Source organism: Cheilinus undulatus, linkage group 10 (genome assembly GCF_018320785.1).
Source record: "Cheilinus undulatus linkage group 10, ASM1832078v1, whole genome shotgun sequence".
Lineage (NCBI taxonomy): Eukaryota > Metazoa > Chordata > Actinopteri > Labriformes > Labridae > Cheilinus > Cheilinus undulatus.
In genome coordinates this window covers 9,061,677-9,081,828 of record NC_054874.1, presented here as the reverse complement: position 1 = coordinate 9,081,828, position 20,152 = coordinate 9,061,677, and the positions used below count along the sequence as shown (strand labels likewise).

General features: G+C 38.7%; 2 protein-coding genes across 10 annotated transcripts in view; one reads left to right on the top strand and one right to left on the bottom strand.

The window, feature by feature from the left end:
* The first annotated feature begins 1,402 nt into the window (after positions 1-1,402).
* Positions 1,403-16,322, top strand: tex11 (testis expressed 11). Its single transcript, XM_041797003.1, has 29 exons — positions 1,403-1,477; positions 2,546-2,658; positions 4,221-4,305; positions 4,463-4,542; positions 4,627-4,707; positions 4,778-4,897; positions 5,117-5,197; positions 5,314-5,399; positions 5,584-5,641; positions 5,719-5,814; positions 5,901-5,982; positions 7,563-7,641; positions 7,757-7,908; positions 8,031-8,116; positions 8,424-8,561; positions 8,716-8,818; positions 8,944-9,068; positions 9,734-9,819; positions 10,228-10,281; positions 10,380-10,420; positions 10,506-10,583; positions 10,679-10,749; positions 12,901-13,014; positions 13,245-13,317; positions 14,496-14,645; positions 14,730-14,838; positions 14,937-15,057; positions 15,667-15,834; positions 15,988-16,322. Exons 1-29 carry the CDS (start codon positions 1,450-1,452, stop codon positions 16,057-16,059), a joined length of 2,730 nt encoding a protein of 909 aa, XP_041652937.1. The 5' UTR covers positions 1,403-1,449; the 3' UTR covers positions 16,060-16,322.
* A 1-nt stretch (position 16,323) lies between these two features.
* The window catches only part of dlg3 (discs, large homolog 3 (Drosophila)), a 161,401-nt gene continuing 157,572 nt past the window's right edge, over positions 16,324-20,152 (bottom strand). For all 9 annotated transcript variants that reach the window (XM_041796996.1, XM_041796993.1, XM_041796995.1 and 6 more), the window contains one exon: positions 16,324-19,510. In XM_041796996.1, the coding sequence (XP_041652930.1) occupies positions 19,404-19,510 (107 nt within the window). In that variant the 3' untranslated portion in view covers positions 16,324-19,403. The remainder of the gene's footprint in view (positions 19,511-20,152) is intronic.

Here is a 20,152-nt window from a genome sequence, read left to right as displayed (position 1 = left end):
ATATTTTCATTATAATTCCAGCAGAAAACAAAAAACATATTCAAAATATTAAATCTCTAAATTAATTTAGGCAGAAATAAGTCTCACAGTAAAAACAAAAACTGATATAAACCACACAATTATGATAAAACTGTTATAAGGTCATACAACTTACCAAAAATGACACCTACTTTGATATAATATATTGGAAACTTCCATAAATTAATAAAATTCACCACTGGATTACTTTTTGATTTTTTATAAACCTGTGGCATCATGCAGCTAGATCATAGTAAGTTATCTGTAAATAAAAATACCCTTTTTATGGTTGCTAGATGAGCTGACCCTATGTTTTACCATAGACACCATGTTATATCATTAAACAGGCCAATGTCAAAATATGGTTCCTTCATTTTTCACACTTAAGTTTCAGTAATTGCTTGAAATCCAATGCACACAAAACCTGTCATGACTTTTGGCACTAGTATTCATCTTTATAATGTGAGAGTCTCATCAACTCATCATGGTTAGTAATGATTTTAGGGCAATTGTTTGGGACCTAAAGAGATGTAAAACTGCATTTTTCTAGTCCTGTAGGAAACAGGAAGTTTGAAATGCTCTAGGCCACTGCTGATTGGTTGAATGGTGTGATGTCATTTTCCGTGATGTTGACTGATCGCCACTGATTGACTGAGAAAAATCATTGTTCTACTGTATCATAGAGAGTTTTGCGGAGGCCACAAAGGAAGAAGACCATAGTGATACGCCTTCTTGCCCTATAAAGGCTTAAGAGGCTTTAGGTTAAAATGCATTTTAGTTTTAGTCATTTTCACTTTTGTCTAGTTTTAGTTAATGAAAACTGAAAAACATTTTAGTCCAGTTTTGGTCCTTATATTTTTGTCTTCACATTTAGTTTAAACAATTTTTTTATTTTAACTAATTTTACTGGTCATAATTTGAAATTAATACAACACCTAAATCTATGCACAATCAGTGTTTTAATTACTTTTAAAAATAGTGAAGAAACTGATTAACTGATTTTATGCACAGTGAAGAGTTATGGATTTTAAACGTCCAAAAGTCCAGCACTATCATTTAAGTCAAATTTCTGGTACAGTAAATGGCATCTGTGCTCTGTTTACTGTGTATGGGAGTGCTACCATTTAAGTTAGTAGATGACACCGATACTTCAGGCTAAAAGGACTTTAAGCCTTTACCTGCTAGCTAACAATAAATTTACTCGGAAAATTATTCTTGTACATACTGAAAACTTTGTGACAAATGAAAACAACATTTTTAACAACAACCCACATTCTAGCTTAAATTAAGTGGTTTTTTTCCAGAGTCAAACATAAGCTAGCTAGCTACAGCTCTTACCTACAGGATGTTTCGCGGGCTTTTGTGCTTGGTGTCAATAAATGAAGACGCACTGTGGTGAGAAGGTAGCCCATTTTCCCCCTGGTATTTACCATGGAGCGGTTTATTTCAGCAGTAAAATGTGAGTAAAAGTTCTGTTTCTTTAACTTACCATTATAAGTCATTCAAAGCGATATTTTTTTTTTACAACATTGGCTACAAATTTAAGCTTTAACGTTTCTAACGGTTCTAAAGTTGGCTAATATTAGTGAGGTTGCTAGCATAAGAGATCCACTGATACCGCTCTGTTTGAAGCCAATGAGCTACTTTAGCCTTTTAAGTGCTAATTTTCAGCTACAGTGACTTTTATGAGTTGTCCTTTACATCATCCTTGGTATAGATGAATACAACTTGATTTTTTTTTTCATTTAGAAAGTCGAAATATATATTTTATGATGCCATGTTAAGATATGTAAACAAGCAAAACACAAACTGAAGATATGGATGATGAAAGATTTTTATTTCACCAAACATCAGCTGCACTAAGCCAGGTCAAAACTTGTTTTAATCATATAGTAATGCCTTTTTATTATGGCTAACATCCTATTCACGATTATTTTTGATTGGTATTGGGATATTGCAGAACAGAAAGATACAGAAGATCTTTCATACCATCGGCAATAAGACTATATAATTCTACCATAAACAGATGAGACTCCAGACAAATGAATTTCCTTTCGGGGATAAATAAAGTTATTGTATTGTATTCTATTAAGGCTGCTTGATTATGGCAAAGAAATCAATTAAATGCATGTCAACGACAATTTATATGGAAAATGTATATAAAAGTACACCAATGACATTGCCTACCTTAAACCTTTTTTAGAGGAGACATTGGACTTGTTTCTAAAAAGTCATTTACTCTGTAGTATGTTGAGTCTGTTCCATATATTGTAGGGAAGTGCATTTTGCTGATTTGCAGTACTGCTGGGTTTATGTTTACTACAGGAGGGTAGTGATGACTTCGTAAGTTTTTTCTCTTATGCTGAAATGAAGGCTGCTGCTCTTGGCAAAATGTTGTTTGATATGTGCTCTCCTGTGTCAGACATCATAGACCACTCAAGAAGATGACAAGTCTGCTGTTGCCTCTTTTCTGTCCTGTCAAATTCTTGATAATATCTTGTCTGGATGTGCCTTTGGTTATACACAGGTCTTACTGAGAACCTGCTGCAAACACAGCCTTCAGATTATGATGAAGTGATAGAGAAACTCTACTCTGAAGTCTCTGGCCTTGAGAATTTCCCCAAAGTACCAGATCCACAGGTAGATAAAAGCACAACAGACTGTTAGACTTCAGCAAAATCCTTGTTCTGGGTGTTTATTGTAAAGAGGTATTACAAACCTTTTCTGAATTTTACTATATTATTACTTTAGTGAGGCAGGGTTGTAGTAGGGCTGAGCAATACATTGAGTTTTTAAGCTATATTGATATATTTTCAAATGAGATATAGGGTAGGGAATTTTGGTTACATTGATCAAGTTTATATTGATGTTGCTTAGTAAAAAGAGATGACAGTAATAATAACCATTAACAGTTAGATGCTTCTAGACCACAAGATAATCTATTCTAAATGTTAACTAAGAATCAAATGATGTTGATACCCATTGTTGATACAATGGCAACAGAGATAACAATCTAAACTCCCAGTATTTGGAAACTTTTTTGTTTTTATTATAAAAAAGCTGCAGGCAAACTTTTGTGCACAGTCTAGTTTTGGTTGGCAGCGTTTGGGGAAATTGGGTGGAACAGTAAGAGCTTGTTCCACCAACTTTCCCAAGTCTTGCCAACTGTTTTGTGCAATTAAGACACTGCTCTTTCACTTTTGGTTAAAAGTATATAGAAGATCATTGAGTTTCTGTAATTTCTGATTCTACTGATCATCAGAGTAATTGAGTTTTATCATTTCAAAACACATGGTATGGTACATAGACAATTTTGACAAAAACCAACATACAGAAATGTTGTCAGCATTTTTGTACAAGTAAGACAATGTGCAGGAGTTTGACTTCCATTTTTGATCATTAAAATGTAAAAAAAATATTCATGGGTTTTTACCGTGGTATTGAAACAGTTTTCAATATCTTTAGAATTTTTTTAAAGATGTATTTTTGTATGCTTTTATTATAGAGGAGGACAGTGGACAGACTTGGAAACAGGGACTAGAGAGTGGGGGAGAGACATGAGGGAAAAGAGCCATAGGCCAGACTTGAACCTAGGCCGGCTGTGTACATAGGACCCGCCTTAACCACTAGGCTATCTGTGACCTCTTTTGAATTTTATAAGAATATCAAATAAGGATGCACTGATCCATCACTTTTGACATCATATTTGCCAGTATCTGCCCTGCTGACAAACAGTTATTGGCAAATAATCTGGCATGAACCAATATCAGTAGCCAGTGTTAAACTGTCATGTCCAATCAATTTAATGCTTGCATCAAGTTTATCTAACTACTAAGTCAAATTGGATATTTTTTTACTGGGTAGAAGAAGTCACCTTGAAGATAAACTAAGATCTTCTTTCATGGTCATTCATGACAGGAAATGTTGGCATAGCAGGAGCCTGACACCAGAAGACCTGTAGAAAAAAACACTAGTAACTGCAGCCGGCTGACTTGTTATTTTTAACATCAGTATGGGTATCATCCCTGATTTTCACAATCAGTGCATGTCTAAGATAAAAATAAATCATTCCAGTATTGTGACAACCATTTGTCATTTCTTCAGACAAAAATATTAAGAAATAGATGCCAGTATTTTTTGTTCAGTTTTACCTTCAGCTGGCTAATCAGTTGCATTTGACTTTTTTCCTTGTTATTTTACAGCTCGAAGAGTTTGCCATTCAACTGTGGAACTGGGCTGTTACCAAGAATGTGGGAACCACTATCAGCAAAGTCCAAAAAGCCAAAGGCAAGCTTCAAGTCTCAGTACTACTTTTAGTATCATTGAACTGGTTTTAATGAAATTATCAGATAAAAATTTCATGACATTGATGTAATGCTGGGATTTCAAGCAGAGGTAGTCACAAGCTTTTTCACATCCAATTCAAATGTCACCGTCATCACAGTTCGTCATGTAGCATGCTGTCTGCTATTCTGCTGTGAGTCTGAGAATCCAACAGAGGGCACCATTCGCAAACAGATCCTGGTAAGCAATACTGCAGGGTAAGTGCTCTGAGTGCTCAACATTTCAGCAGGATAAGTTTTGTGTGCAAGTGTGTTATCTATACAGATGGCCAGCAAAACAGGGAGAACCTGGCTAGACTGCAAAAACCCCCAGATGGCAGATTACTTCTTAAGTCTTGCTGTCAAGGTAAAAAAAACACATTAGAACTAACAGAAATATGAAGTCTTTACATATATTAAATGTACAATTTCTCTAGGTTCTTGAAACCCTTTATGGCCATCTAACCTCCAGAGGTGATGGAGCAGCTGACACAGCTTCATCAAAAGGGGATGTAGAAAAGGATCTGCTTCGAGTTCTCTCATACCAGGCAGAATCGGTGAGCTGTAACTCATGGGATGTTCAACACCTTAAATGTGAATATTTGTTCTTGTGATATTTGGCAGCTGATGAAGTGCTATTTTGACAGACTTGCAGTGTGAGACAGCTAAAATGTTAACTGAGAAACAATGAGAGGAGGGAATCTCATTTTGTGCTAAAAGGGAATGTTAAATTTTGCAGTAGCATTTAATTGAAAGCTCAAGTCTCTGCTTTACAGGCCATAATTCAAGGAAACAACCATGAAGCTGTGGCATGCATGCAGCGCTGTAAAGACATGCTGCTACGGTGCCCAAAAGATGTAAAAATGAACTTCTTTGTTGTCACTATAACAACGCCATGCACTGTTTCACATTTACATATTGCTGTTCAAATGTGTGGGATGTATACTGTTAATATTTCTTTTTTTTATTGCAGACTGCTTATCTTTCCCTAATGTGCTACAACTTTGGTGTTGACACTTACAATCTGAAAAAGTTTGAGGATAGTGTGTTTTGGTTAAGGTAAATATACGTTTAAATGTATCCTACTAGTTCTGAGTAGACTAGGGATATGTCTGTGAAGGTTCTCAGTCATCTACGTAGGTCACAATAATTCTAAGAAAAATCCTAAATGCATCCGGGCTTGGTTGAAATTATTAATATTATTATTAAGATGTTTTAGAAAGGGGGGTTGTTCTTCTTTCAGCCAAAGCTATGACATTGGGAAAATGAACATGAAATATGCGCCTGGATCAGGAGTTCAGGTAAGAAGAATCTATTAAAAGGGAATAAACATGTGAAAAATACTTTTTCTAACTCCCTTCTGTTTTTGTCTCAATAGGCAAAGGTTCTGAGGTTCCTGGCCACAGTTTATTTGGAGTGGGACTGTCAGAGGTTTGGAGAGAAGGCTCTTAATGCTGTCAACTTAGCCAACAAGGTGGGGTATGATTTTAAAATTGTACTAATATATATTTTGTGGGATTTTCCTTGGACAAATTGCTCTATATGAATGAAAATCTGCAGGAATCCGTGAGTGCATCGGGGCTGTACTTAAAAATCAGAATACTCTTGAGATGTGTAATATCAGATGACCAGATCAGAGCAGGTTAGTCATTTCTTGATCTCATTTAACCATTTATCCAGAACTTCATCATTATAGGCAGCAGGAGGGTGTTAGAGGATAGAGGTATAATTCAGAAATTAAGTTAAGCTAGATAGAATATAGGGATGACAGCTGATAAGAATTTATTGACGCCATTAACTGTTTTTTTATTGGTTCAATTATTTATTGATTAAACAGTAAACAAACAGTTTTCATGACTAAAAATGTTAAACATCAAGTGTTTGGGAGGAGAACATTCCAAAATATATTTCTTTGTTGGAAATGTGTCAGTTAAAACAAACTGCTCTCTGGATCTTCAATCTCTGAACTTGAATTAAAATATAGTGCTACTGCTCATTTTCTTAAAAAGATAAAACCTTAAAATACATAAGAATTTAGTCTCTGGATCCTTGATCTCTGGACATATAAAAAAGAAATTAAAATCTTGTACAAAATTAACAGTTGTGCAAAAAGAGGCATGCCTTGCATAAAATCATTGTTTGACAGGCGCTGCACATCGTGCACGCTGCACATCAGTTTTGGAGAAATGAAGGCACACTTTCGACTGCTTTACCCTGTTTTTGTCCATCATGTTTACTTCCTAGACTTCTCTGTTCTTGTTTTTCAAGGCATAGGGTTGTAAGGCATTAATAAGGGAATTGTTAAGATGTAAATGATGTGATGCATTGAACTGTTTTGAACTGGTTCTTAACTTGGACTAGTTCTAGATTCCTATCCCTGATGGAATATCCTATACTGATGAAAATAAGTAATTGATTAAGGAGACCCTACCAGGGTATAAGCAGGCTCTTAAAAGTATTAAAAGTTGATATGTCAATTTAGTAAAAATTGAGGCTTTCAAAAAGTATTTAAAAGTCTTAAATCCAAGACCATAAGGTCTTAAATTTTGTAGCTGTTTTCAATTTTTATATTTGTCAAAGAGGTTATAGGCTAGTTTTCCATTGTTGTCTTACATCAGTCTGCATACTTGTTGTTCTGGCCCATTGAGCTATCAGTGCATCCTTTAAGCTCTGCTGTATCCTTACCTAGCAAGTTAATTATGTGATCAAGTGATGTTTGCATTTCAGTGATTGGTAAATGCAAGTTTTCTGAGCTGTGGTTGGAGGAGAGGGTGTTGGAGCTGAGGCTTGGGCTGAAAACTGTTAACATTTTACAGAATTTTGAAAATAAAAAGCAGCTTTTGCCTGGTGTAACACAAGCAGAGTCTGTCAATATTAGTACTGCAAGCATCTCAAAGAAAGCTTCATTTGCATATAACAATAACAAATACTGTGCATTGTGTTGACTATGTTGTCACATTTTTATCTTACAATCTCCTCAAAGCATGCTCATAACTGTCACCATTGTAACTGGTTAGAAATTAAACATGCATGGGGTTTTAAAGTATGTGAAGAAGGTCTTGAAAAAGGTCCTAAAAAGTATTACATTTAATGTCAAGTTTTCTGTATATACCCTGCCTACCAATTGTTACCGTGTGTCTAAGGGCTATGAGTTAAGCAAGGTTAAAATAATATTATAAAATAAATCATAAACATATAGATAATACAATTATATTTTTTTAGGATTACATGAGATGCTGGAGTCTAAAGTTCCTTTTGATGTGTGTCTGAGCACAGTGAAACTACTCATGTCTGAAGACAGGTATAGCTGTAGAATTTATAAGGCACACAAATATACATATATTCACATTTCTATCAAGGAGCAGTCAGACTTTTGATGTTCAACTCTGAATAATATCCTCTGTTTGATTTTCCAGGGAAGTGCTTGCATTTGAGTATTTGAAACGTGTGTGTCAGCATTTTGAGTCGGCCCCTGACCTGGGAACAGCTCTTGTTTTGCACATTGAGCTACTGCTACAGAAAGGAAAGGAGCTGCTGGGCAAACAGAAGATAGAGGACGTTATCACCAGTAATTTTCCTGTGTATTACAGTTCTTGAATAACTGCTTTGTTTGATGTATTTTATAGAAATACATGTATTGCACTTCAGAGGGGCCTTTCTATGAGTATTACCATTTTTACTCCCTCATAGACCACTATACAGGAAAACAACTGACTCCACAGGCCCTCACAAGTCTGCATGCCATGCTGTGGGATAGAGCATCTAAACACTTTGAGGTATGACAAGCACAGTCTTGTTTATGCATAATTTTTTAAAAAATATTTTAAAGATTATATAAAACATGTATAGTTGTAAGCATTTGATCAGGACTGCTGCAGCAGCTTCTCAGGTCTGCATTGTGTTACTGTGGATCATATGGTTTCCTTGTATGTCCTACTGTACCTTTGAACTAAGCCCTGGCCTTAGAGTTACTGGTACTCAGTATCCTTTGCTCTGTTGCGAACCACTTCTTCTGTGTATTTAATTTCAATTTGATTTGTTTTCTATAAATAGTTTTACTCAGTGTTCTGTCTGTCCTTTCAGGCTGGAAACTACTCAGAGGCGCTACAGTGGTACAACTATTCCCTGAGTTTCTTTAAAGCCGGTCAGATGGAGCCAAACTCAGCCAAACTACAGAGGAACAGAGCTTCCTGTTTCCTGCAACTCAAGCAGCTGGAAAAGGTGAGACAACCAGAGCCTAGACAAGAAATAAGAACCGTAAATAACACAAATCCTCAGGTGGTTTGTATTTGTAACCAGGCACAATTCGAAGTGCTGTTGCAACATTCTTATTTCTTATATGTGATGTATGTATTTCAAAATATGTGTTTATCAGGCCAAAGAAGCGATAAAAGAAGCAGAGAGATGTGATCCGGACAACATTTTCACTCAGTTCAGCATTTATAAGATTGCAGTGCAGGAGAGCAATGTGGAGAAAGGTATATAAACATGAGCTACAAAAATGAAGCATGCGCAGTGAGCATGCATGCTTCTAGTGTTGCAAGACAAACAGCTACATTTTCAGCATGTTCTCCATAGTGATGAGGCTGTTTATTTGTAACAGCTACAGAGGCAGTGAATGCAATAGGACTTCTGTCCAAGTACCCTGTTTCCGCTGAGGACAGACTGCTGGTATCCGAGAACGCTGCTTTCAATCTCCTCAGCCTGGCTGCTCAGATTGCTTTGGAGGTATGACTTGCTACTCAGCATAAAAATTGTGGAAAATATGTAGAAAATTATCTGTTCAGTCTGCCAAAGTTTCCAGTATTTAATTTTAAAAACCTGGCTTTAGTCACCATTAGAAGTACCCACATTTTTCTACACTCTACTCAGCTGGTAGAGTTTGGGTGCAGGGGTCACTGCTGCTGTTGGAGTGTGTCCACGTCGCTGCACTCATAATAGCTGGGGAGGGTGAATGTTTGGGTCTCTTAATGTTACATCTTTACAGGAAAAGATCCACCCGGCTACATAAAGGGAACAGTTGGGGGTCGGAGAGAAAAGCATTGAGATACTGTACTCCATCTCCCAAGAATTACTGAGCATAAACATGTAGACAAATGTTGGTTTTAAGCGTTAACATACAATTTAACTTTAACTTATTTGGAATATGTTATGGATCTAAAAGCTTACTGGGAGCTTAATTCCTCTGGGTAATATCAGCCAAATTTTCAACAACCAGATTTGAGCAATATGAAGAGTATGTGACTTGAGAGTATTATTTAAGAGTAAAGTATTGTATGGTCTCATATCAAAAGAAAATGGGTTGGAAACCTTTCTTTATGTATTCTATCATTATGTTTCATATGGATGGTGGATTGTGGTGTCAACTATGATGCTATTTGATCTTGATACAGAATGAACAACGGGAAACTGCCATGAGGGCATTGGAAAGCTTGTGTCACAACTCCAAAGATGAAAGTCAGGTGCTGACTGCTCTCAGGTCTGTTAAGCAAATTAACAATTAAAAAAAGCCTTTAAAACATAAATCACTCACCAGCAGGACAAACACATATTCTCTGATAAAATATTTGTTAGTACTGTTATTACCAGACCATAAAAAGGCTTTTTTTAAAGACATCTACGGAGATTGATTAAGATACAGAAATATTGAAGGTTATTTTGAATTTTGCATTATTGCATACAAAGCATCCAGGGATTACACATGAAGAGTCAACAGTCAGCAAAGATGCTTCTGTGCTGAGAGATTGTAGCTAGTCAGTTTTTCCATACACCTCTATGATCCACTGACCTATATTCCCCCACTTCTCTGAAAGTGTGTCTCTGTATAATACAGTTAGTAGGTGAAAAAAGGAGGTCAACACCAGTTTCTCCATTCATCTTTTTATAGGTTTTTGGTTAGACTTGTGCTCTCAACAATAGAAAAGTCAAGCAACGAGACAAGGTGAGGCAAAAGGGGCATTCCCCGTAAAGTGTTATAAAGATGATTCTCCTTTCAATAAAATAAAACCCTTAAATACTTACATACATCACCTCACTTAGGACTGTTAATCTGGATGTTCTTCTGCCTTATTTAAAAATGGGTGAGTACATTTTCAACAATTATCTTCTCTGCAGAAAATGTGATGTGGGACAACCAGTGAAATGTTTTGTTTTCTATCACTCCAGCTCTGCAGAAAGTCTCATGCCAGTCCCGCATGATTGCTGAGCAACGTGCAGAGGAAGCTAACTGGTTCAGAAAGATTGGTGCCAATTCTCTTTCCTTTTCATTGCAATCAGATATTTTATTCTACCTATCACTTAAAATCTTGCAGCTGCTCCAATTTGTGTGTGTCTTACAGCTTGGAACTCAGCTCTGCAATGTGAGAGCAGCCCTGACAGGATGAGGGATTTCTTTGTTCTCTCTTACCAGGCAAGTGCCCTTATTAGCTTTGTCAGAGCTAAATCAATCAATATCTATGGAATAGAATGTGGGTGTAGATCAATATCACCTGTACAAGGATTTGCCTTTTCTTTAGAAAACTAAGCACATCAGTTGAAGATAAAGAACCACAATGACCCACGATGATCCCATCATGACAGTTACCTCTGCCCTATGACTTTTGGACCTTTATCAGAAAACCTGTAATTGCACATTGATTTTTAGGCCTTTATTCCTCTAGGATTATTTGACAGAGCACACAGACCTGATTGAAGTACTTGCATCCATGCCTGAAAGCCAGTCTTGTAGTACTCGAGTCCCGGACTCCGACTCAAGTCCAACTTAAGTCCTGGTTTGGAGGACTCGTGACTTGACTTGGACTTGAGCGCTGATGACTCGGACCTGGACTCAGATTCGAACTTTAACTGCATCAGGACTCGAGGATGAAGAGGAGGACTCAAACCTTTTTTTGCTGAAGACTTTTTTTTTTATTAATAATTGTTTTTCTATGAGAAATACCCGCATAACTGATCCGTGATCATGCAGTGCCCAGCACATGCGTGCACCTGCATGGGCGTTCACGTGAGTCTAACCTTCTGTCTGTCGAAGCAAACAGAGGAGAGAGAGCAGAAGGAGCGGGCTAGCCTGGGTGACAGAGAGAGGGGCTGATAGGTAGTTAAAACCTGTGGCTCTTCTCTGTATTCCATTGGTAATCTTTACAAGAAATTGAACTAAAATAAAACCAGTCTACCTTTGAATCGCTGAAAATCTCCACCAGTGAGCTTAGCTAAACAAGGTAAGCTAGTGAGCTAAACAAGATGGCATATGGTAGAATTATATGTTTAAAGACAGCTCAGACTTTGCAGTATTGGGGAGGGGGGTGACGTTAAGACCTTTTTATGATGTGTTCAAATCTGAATTTTAGTTTTTAGTGACAAATCAGAATAAATCCAGTTATTTTAAAGGAGGAATCATTAGTATAAGATAGAGGCAAAGCATGAGTTAAGTTAAAAACATGTTTTCTCATTTTTCCATCCTAAATACACAAATAATCCTGTTAATATAACTAATATTATCAATGAAGAGTGTAACTGCTCCTCTAGCCCTTTTGAATAATTAGTTTAAGAAATTTAACCTGACACGCCAGATGGATGTGTTTCACACATCCATCTGGTAAACCTTCAACACTAAGTGTTTGGTAAAGGGCAGAGGATTTGAAAAAACTCGGAGTGTGATTGGATGAACGTTCTGCCACATCTTTACGGGCCAATCAGAGCAACAAAACAAGACACATAGCTGTGACCGAGGTGTGCATGCGCAGCCACCGAGGAATAACGCGAACCATGTAGACACCGTAGACATGTCAGTACACGACTTTTGTCATTAAAAAAAAAAAAAAAAAAAAAAAAACTCACTGCTGTTCTTTGTTCTTCTTTTAACAAAGAAATGTCATCAAGTTCTGATAAAACTGGTGCTTTAGCAGCATCCACACTAATGTCTTGCACCGGCCTCTTGTTGCTGCTTGCGTTAGTCATGACTCCACTGCGCCCGAAAGTACTGCCCTCGATGCTGATTGGTCCTGTCACTTTCTAACTGGGCCCAAATGGTTCAGACGGGGAGCTTTGCAAGATGGATTTGCTAGTGAGAAACACGGAAACGGGCATATCCATCTGCTTTGCAAGGTTAGAAGAAATTCATACATTTAAAAAACAGATCAACGTAGCCCACCTGTAAAGCTGGAATGGTTTAAGAATAATTGATCATTTAATTTAATTTAGCTCTATGTTTTAAGTGCTGGGGACTCATCTAGGACTCGAACTAAGGTAAAGAGGACTCGACTCGGATTTTTCTTTGGTGACTCGGACTCGACTAGGACTTTAACACTAAGGACTCGGGACTCGACTCAGACTTGTGGTTTGGTGACTCGACTACAACACTGCTGAAAGCACACATATACAGTTAAGAGGGTTGTGCAGTAGATGTTGAGACAGTGAGGTTAATTTTTTTATTGAGGAGAAGTATTATATTTCCTCTGGTTGAAAACACCAGAGCACTCCCTTAATGAAAATATTTAGCACTGAAATATATTCAGATAATGCCATACTGTGACACATTGTAATACATGAACGTGTGATACTGTAGCTCTCTCAGCTGTGCCCTTCTGATCGTACAATCCTTCTGGGCCAGAAGACGTGTCTGCTCATGGCTTCTGCTGCATCTTTGGAGCTCTGCAGGAGGTCTCCCTTCTCTGCTCAGGTACGCCACCCACTCCCTGTAACCCATCTCTCCTACATTTAGCACGTTCTCCATCCACATGGATGGAATTTTACCAAACCAGTGGAGAAGAGAGGTGACTAACCACATTATCGGCACCAGTGTAGGTGTTTCACTTTATGTCCCTCTGCTTTTAAAGAAGAACTGAACACTGGATGGTGCCGATGAATACAGAAGGATTTTTCTTTTAATGTTTCTGTTTGATTTCTCAGACTGAGGAGCTCAATCAGGCTCTGGTGCACATTCAGAATTGCAGGGAAATCTGGAAGACCCTGAAAGCATCAGGTACGATGTAGTGCTTCACAGTTTGGTAATGACTGGGTTCCTGCAGATCTTTGAAAAGTCTTAAATAGTCTTAAATTGCAAATTTGAGGTCATAAAAAAATCTGATTTTTACCAGTTAGAGGTCTTACATTTTTGAAGGCACTTTGTCTAAGACATGTCTGTATCCAAGCCTTGTTTTCTAGCCAACCTTGTAGGTTTTTAATCCTCCTCCTCCACAAATTATTGCAGAAATGTTCTCCATAATTAGAGGAATTCAGCGTTTGAAGTTCTAAATTTCCTGGAGGAGGACCCCACTCTCCACTTAGACTTTATCTGACTCACTATGATTTAATAAACTCTGTACTGTTGTGAAACACTAGTCTAGTTCTCCAACATCTGGGCCACCAGGTTGCCCACTCAAAAACTGGTGCACCCCACCCTTATTTAGACAGGTCTTCCCTGACAAAAAAAACAAAACAAAACATTATTCTGATTTTTAATACTTCAACTGTCAGCTTGGCACACCTGCAAAAATGTGTTATGATTAATATCACGAAAAGACATTGATAGAATAGAGGCATTAAATGTGCTAGAAATCTTTAAATTTGGGCATTTATAACCAAAAATTTTATTTTTCCTTTACCATTTGACATTTTATAAATAGTACGTCAAATCAGAGAACTCATATCTCATCCAGTGTTCTGAGAAATCTCATGCCATTCATTTTTGACCGGGGCAAAAAGTGGTATTATTTTCTCCTGTTTAGGTCTTAAAGAGTCTCAAATGACATTTTTCAGTGTTTAGGAACCCTGTAATGTTGTGTGATTGTGATATTACTGGACAATACTGCCTTGTGGTGGCAACATGATACACAAATGGTATCATGAGTCTACTTGCTTGCTCTCGGAACATACAAATATTAAGTAGTATGAAACAAAACCTTGTTTGAAATAAAGGTATTTTGTACAATGTGCAAATGCAGTGGCACTTCTGTAAACTTAACTGCTTTTCTAGTACTACTTTATGCAAAGAAAATTGCAGCCTTTTATGCAGTTATGTAACTGCACAGCCTGACATCGTTATTGCATTTGCGATTAATCGTGCAGCATTGGTACAATGAGAAGCTAAAATATTCAAATAATTAATGAACTGTAATTCTCTGGTATAATTATCTGGTATTCTCATGTACTCCCTCATAGGAAGCTTCCCCATGGACCCAACAGACACTCTGCTGCTGCTTTATGAGTTTGAAGCCCGTGCTAAGTTGAATGACCCCAAGGTAGAGACCGTTCTGGAGTCAGTCTTGGAGCTTGAGAATGTTGAAACCAAGGTTCTGGAAACCATTGTAGGTAAAGATAAGAACATTTTCTCTATGCAGAGAAATATTATGCCGTTTTCATTATGCTGGCTTCCTCCTTTTCCTTCACATGTAGCTTTAGCTATGGAGCCTCCAGTCCACTTCCCTCTGCTGTGTAAGAAAGCCTTGAGGGTTGCGCTCTCTCTGCACAAGAATCAACCACAGGCTGACCTGGCCCGCTGCAGGCATACCCATCACTGCTCTGCATGAAAATACCTACTGATCCATTCCCACAAAGTGCACATTAGGGTGATTGTGTAACTCTTTTGTGTCCCTGTCTTAGTAAGTGTGTTCACAGCCTGATCAAGCTGTCCCTCCCAAGCGGTGTGTCAGAGGTGGAGGCCCATGTGCTGGAAGAGGTGTGGGGCTACTACGAGGAGGCCCTGTCCATCATTGCAGCCGCAGTGAGTCAGCACCAATCACACGTTGCCCATCCCTTGGCTCCCACCTCCTGTTCCCTCCAGCAGAACTGCTCCCTTCTATATAATTAACCCCCTCTCTTCCACTCTATGCTCGCCTGCTGTTCTGGAAGCTTCTTTTTATCAATGGGCTTTCAGCCGCACTTCAATTAGCAGATGCTTCCATTCACCACCCCCTTCCTGCCAATTTGAATGTTAATGCGCTGTACAAGTCATCACACTGCCGGTGAGCTGCAGCTCTGAAAGAGGCAGCAAATTATTGAGATATTGCACCGCTTTAGAGGCATAGCATATTTCCCCTTTCATATTCAGTTAATACTCGAAAGCTGTGGAACTCTTCGGATAAAAGTGAAAGCCTGAGATTAAAGTGTTTGAGAAATGAAGGAAACATGAGAAATGATAGACATTCAGGTTTGTTTATGGTCTGTTTAACACTCCTTGTAAAGGTTAAGATACAGTAGAACAGGGTTGTGTGAAAGTTACTCACAGGCTTTAACCTCAAAGAGATTTCCTTCTGTAAGCTTGGCTCAAGTGAGACACCCAGGTGGCCTCCATTAAAAGGTCCTTTGAACATCTTCCTGCTCCTCTCTGCAGCCGGACAACTTCCCAGAGATGGAGACCCTGTGGCTGCTGACGAGGGCATGGAACACAGGGATACTGCTGTACAGCCTGGCCCAGTACCCAGAAGCTGAGAAGTGGTGTGGCCTAGCCATGAGCTTCCTTCGACACCTGGGATCCCTGCAGGAGAGCTACGAGAAACAGGTACAGGGCTGTTGGAGGAGAAGGGAGGGGGGTGGTGTTTGGAGCATGATGGAAGTTAACGATTCTGCAAGTGAGGCTTGGACGGGAGAAAAACACAATCATGATGCTGAATTTTAGGCTTTTTCATTTGAACAGTTTCTTGTTTGTCCACAGATGTCTGCTCTCTACAGTGAAATCCTGGACAGGTTGGACAAAGCTAAGACGAACCTCCTCTTGGAGGAATAACAGAACAGGCTCATCAGCGTGGTGTTCGTATTCTGAGGGTGACCTTTAATTGACTCTGTACCATCAATTAATCCAAGGTAAAGGTGATAACTGTTGTAGTAAAATGTTCATTACTGTTCTGCTGTTGCAGTTTGGAGGCAACCTAAAGGCTACTCAGAAAATAACATTTGTTCCTGTTCCATATCAACCCTGCCGTCCTCTTTGTCTGACTTTAATAAACCCACACTACTGAAAAGCAGAAGAACAAGCACATCGAAATCATAACTGAGTCACATATTTTATTTTCAAACAAATAAACTTTTGTCAAGTCCCAAAATAAAACCCAAACAAAAGTTGCAGGACTGTGTTCCCTCATGACCAGGACAGGGAAGACCATGAGGCCAAGTGTCCTGATAGGCTGTACCACCTGCAGTGACAGGAAGGAAACTACTGTACAATCAAAGGGTTCATGTTTGCAAGCACTTACTGCACAGATGTGCTATAACAGAAACATCATCACCCAAAAGTACAAACAAGAACCCTGACCCCCCACCCGAAAAATAAAAGCATATATGTCATCATTTCTCTCATCAGAACAAAGCCCCTCATCAATTATACACACACAGAGGCATCCAGGTTCCATCTCGTATATAGCACAACCTCAATGGAAAGAGTAAAATGAAATCAAGTTCTTTGGGCTTTGACATGGCTGACTGAGGTATGAATACCACACACATTGTTAACAGTCAGCTGTATTTCAACTAAACACCAGAGAGGACCAATTCTAAGCTTCTAATGATGTATTGATCAATGCTCCTGGTTTCTGTGATACTGTGTAGGTTTCTGCCTGCATCTCTTTTTCATTATATTACAATAAATATTTTTTAAAATCTATACACCCAGACACGTTCCACAAGAAATCACATGTAGACAGGCCCTACACGCAGGAATTGAATTCCCAACTGACTAGTTAAGTTTTCCAATAGGCATCTGAAGAGAAATACCAACAATACAGCACATTTGTATGGAAATTATATCTCAAGAGTAGCTCAAACTTTACTTACCTGACATTTCTTGTCTATAAAACATGTTTGTCCCAGTTTGATTCACACATGCATGAAGCACAGGTGAGGGGGATCTGCTGGGGGCTTATTTACATTGTACAGCTACCACACCCTTTGAAACAGTCTGCAAGCAGTTTATAAATGGCTCTGTTCCCTTCGGTTATTCCCTGAACTCTGGTTTTGACACAGGTAATGACAGCTGGTTTAGCAGTGGTGCCTGGCAGGTGGGCATACCTGTTCAGAAAATGCCTGCAGGTACAGGTGCTCTGTTGGGTGTGAGAGAGCAAGGGGGACCCAGAGGTCTAGGTTACAATTTTCCATTTGGGTCTGGCTCTCTTGAGAAGAAGAAAAAAACTCCCTTTGCAAAAAAAAAAAAAAGCTGAGGAAAGCAAGAATGTTCATGGTCACAGGCCAAAACACTCCTTCGTCACTCCTACTCCTCCTCCTGCTCGTTCTCATGCACTCGTCAACATATAGTGCCAAGATCTGCATGGGAGGGTGAAGCAGGTCATCCCTGGTGATGCCACGCACAAAAGTTACCACACGGATGGCCTTGAACAAGCTCCCGCCTCACGAAAGAGAAGACACATAATACAGCCTGATTACACCATTATGTTGAGAACACCTTCAACTGAGCGACAGTAATAGAAGTACTTGTTTGTTCACATTTGACAGCTATGAACTCCCTTTGTCATCGCCCATGCATGGCCTTTCAGTCGCAGGGTTAATGGTTTCTGTACGATAAGATTCCTGAGCTGGCTAAGCTCACCCCAGACTCACTGAAGAGCTGAACACAGTGGTTCTGCACCTGCCAACAAGAGATTCATTAAGAATTCATGTGTTTACAGATACACAAAGCATACAGGTTTAATCAAACCCAACTTTAGTGTTATTTTTGGTAGGGGGACATGGGGACAATCCAAAAACAGGTTATATTGACTCTTTAATTGTTAGGACATCCAATACAATTATTGTCTTGTTCTACCCGTTTTAAGGCCACCGTCATGGCGGCAGATAGGACAGTACCATTCAATCAGAAGAGAATCCTCTTGGAAGGCAGAGAGTGTAATAGGGTGGTCTGCTGCTCAACATGAGTCAGGAGGCTCTGGCTGTCCAAATTGTGATCCAATGGCCTAATTTGGGAAGGAAGGTGGAAATACAGGGGAATAAAAGGCGCCCACAGAGTTGAGACTCTGTTTTATCTATTGCACTCAAGTCAGGCCCCCTGGCAGTTGGAGGACACAAAAAAAGAAAGAAAAGATGAGAATGTTTCCTCTCTTTTCCTCGTCAATTGTGTGCAGCCTCCCTCACAGACAACAGGTAGTCACAAAACAGAATTTGTATTTGATGTAAGGCAGTTTGGTGTTTTGCAGAGAGCCCAGTTACACTTCTCTACCCCCGTCCTTTACACAGAGCAGCTAAAAACCACAAGCAAAAAATCCCACAAAGAAAAAAAAAAAAAAAAAAGTAAAACTAAAATGAAATCTAACAGCCCTCCAAATTGACAATTCTAGTGAAGTGTAAAATGTGTAAGTTTTTAATATGTAGTAAAATCTCAGTGGGATTTTATCATTTATCTTGTGATTTCATAATATAAATGTAGAGATTCACAATATATTTCTTCCTCTTGAGCCGCCTCCCGAGATGTCTTTATCAGCTGCAGCACAGACAACTGGCAGGCGATCAAACAGCAAGCTGGTTTGTGATAAATAGATCACCAGTTTGTAGGCTCCACTAATTTCCTCAGTCATTATAAACAAGAGAGATGACTCCTTGAACAGTACCATCAGCAGGGCTCAATTTTATCCAGTCTTTTTAGAAAAAAAAGGAAAAAATTCAATTGGTCTTCACTTCTCATCTTGCGTGTCTCTTTAAATGTGATTTGATGAACATTTACAAAGTGTTCCAACTTGGTATGATTTGTCTCTTGTTTCCCTGCAAATTCTGAATCCCATCTCCTCTCTCCAGATTTCGATAAAACATTCTGATCTTCAGTCAGTCCCAGTTCACAAAAGGATTTATTCCTCTTCCCTTTTGTTTTCATTTGACAAATTCCTTTGGAATGGCATTTCCAGTCTTGAATGGATTTGTTGAAAACTCATGCAGGGGGTGTGCACAGTCACAGTAATGGTGATAAGACTTCTTTTTCATTTAGAGAGTAACATAATGATGACACTAAAACTTGATATGAAACATATCTGCAAAAAGGAGGTGAGGAGGGGGGGCTATTTTGGACTTGGGTGGGGTCTCTGGGAGGCAGGAGGGGAGCTCTGCACTGATGCAGAGAGGACGGCAGGGAGCTCAGAGCTTCTCTGAGGAGGGGATCCAGATGTAGGGCCCAGACTGCTCCTCGATGATTAGCTTGATTTTGTTGTAGATCTCCTCTATTGAGTCACCCTGTACGATAGCTGGAGACACAAACAACAGCACATTTATATCTGTTGGTTACATGACAACCTGATACAAGGAGGGGTAAACAGTTGTAACATCAATACAGCAATCATACTAAAAAAAATAAATAAATAAAAAAATACATCTTGTCGTTGCTAAACATTTTATACCAGCTACTGCTTTCTAAGTTTAGAACTTCAGGATTGAATTGTGGATTAGACAAATAAAAATGTGAAGAAACAAAAATGGGGACTGAATTTTTTTTTAATTACTCAACAAACGATACAAATATCTAAGAGCAGATCAGTTTGTTGAGCATAAACCTGATCCTGACTTCTTCAAGCAGAACCTCCCAGCAAATCCTGCAAATAAATTTAGTGATGTGCAGAATTAGGGAAAAAAAGGTTTAGTCTATCGCAGTGGATCTCACCTGGTCAAGCATCTGGACCAATCTCCTTACCTTTAACAGCAAATCGGAAACCAAAGATCCTTCATTTTGCAATCATATCTAGGTGTTGTTGTTTTTTTTTTTTTAATGGTGGAGAAGTGGAACAAAATATGTAATGAAACAAAGGGACTGAGACATATCCTTCAAAGTAAAAGCACATCACAGGTTTTTTGCCTCATTTTTTTCATCATCATCTGCCTCATCAAAAAAC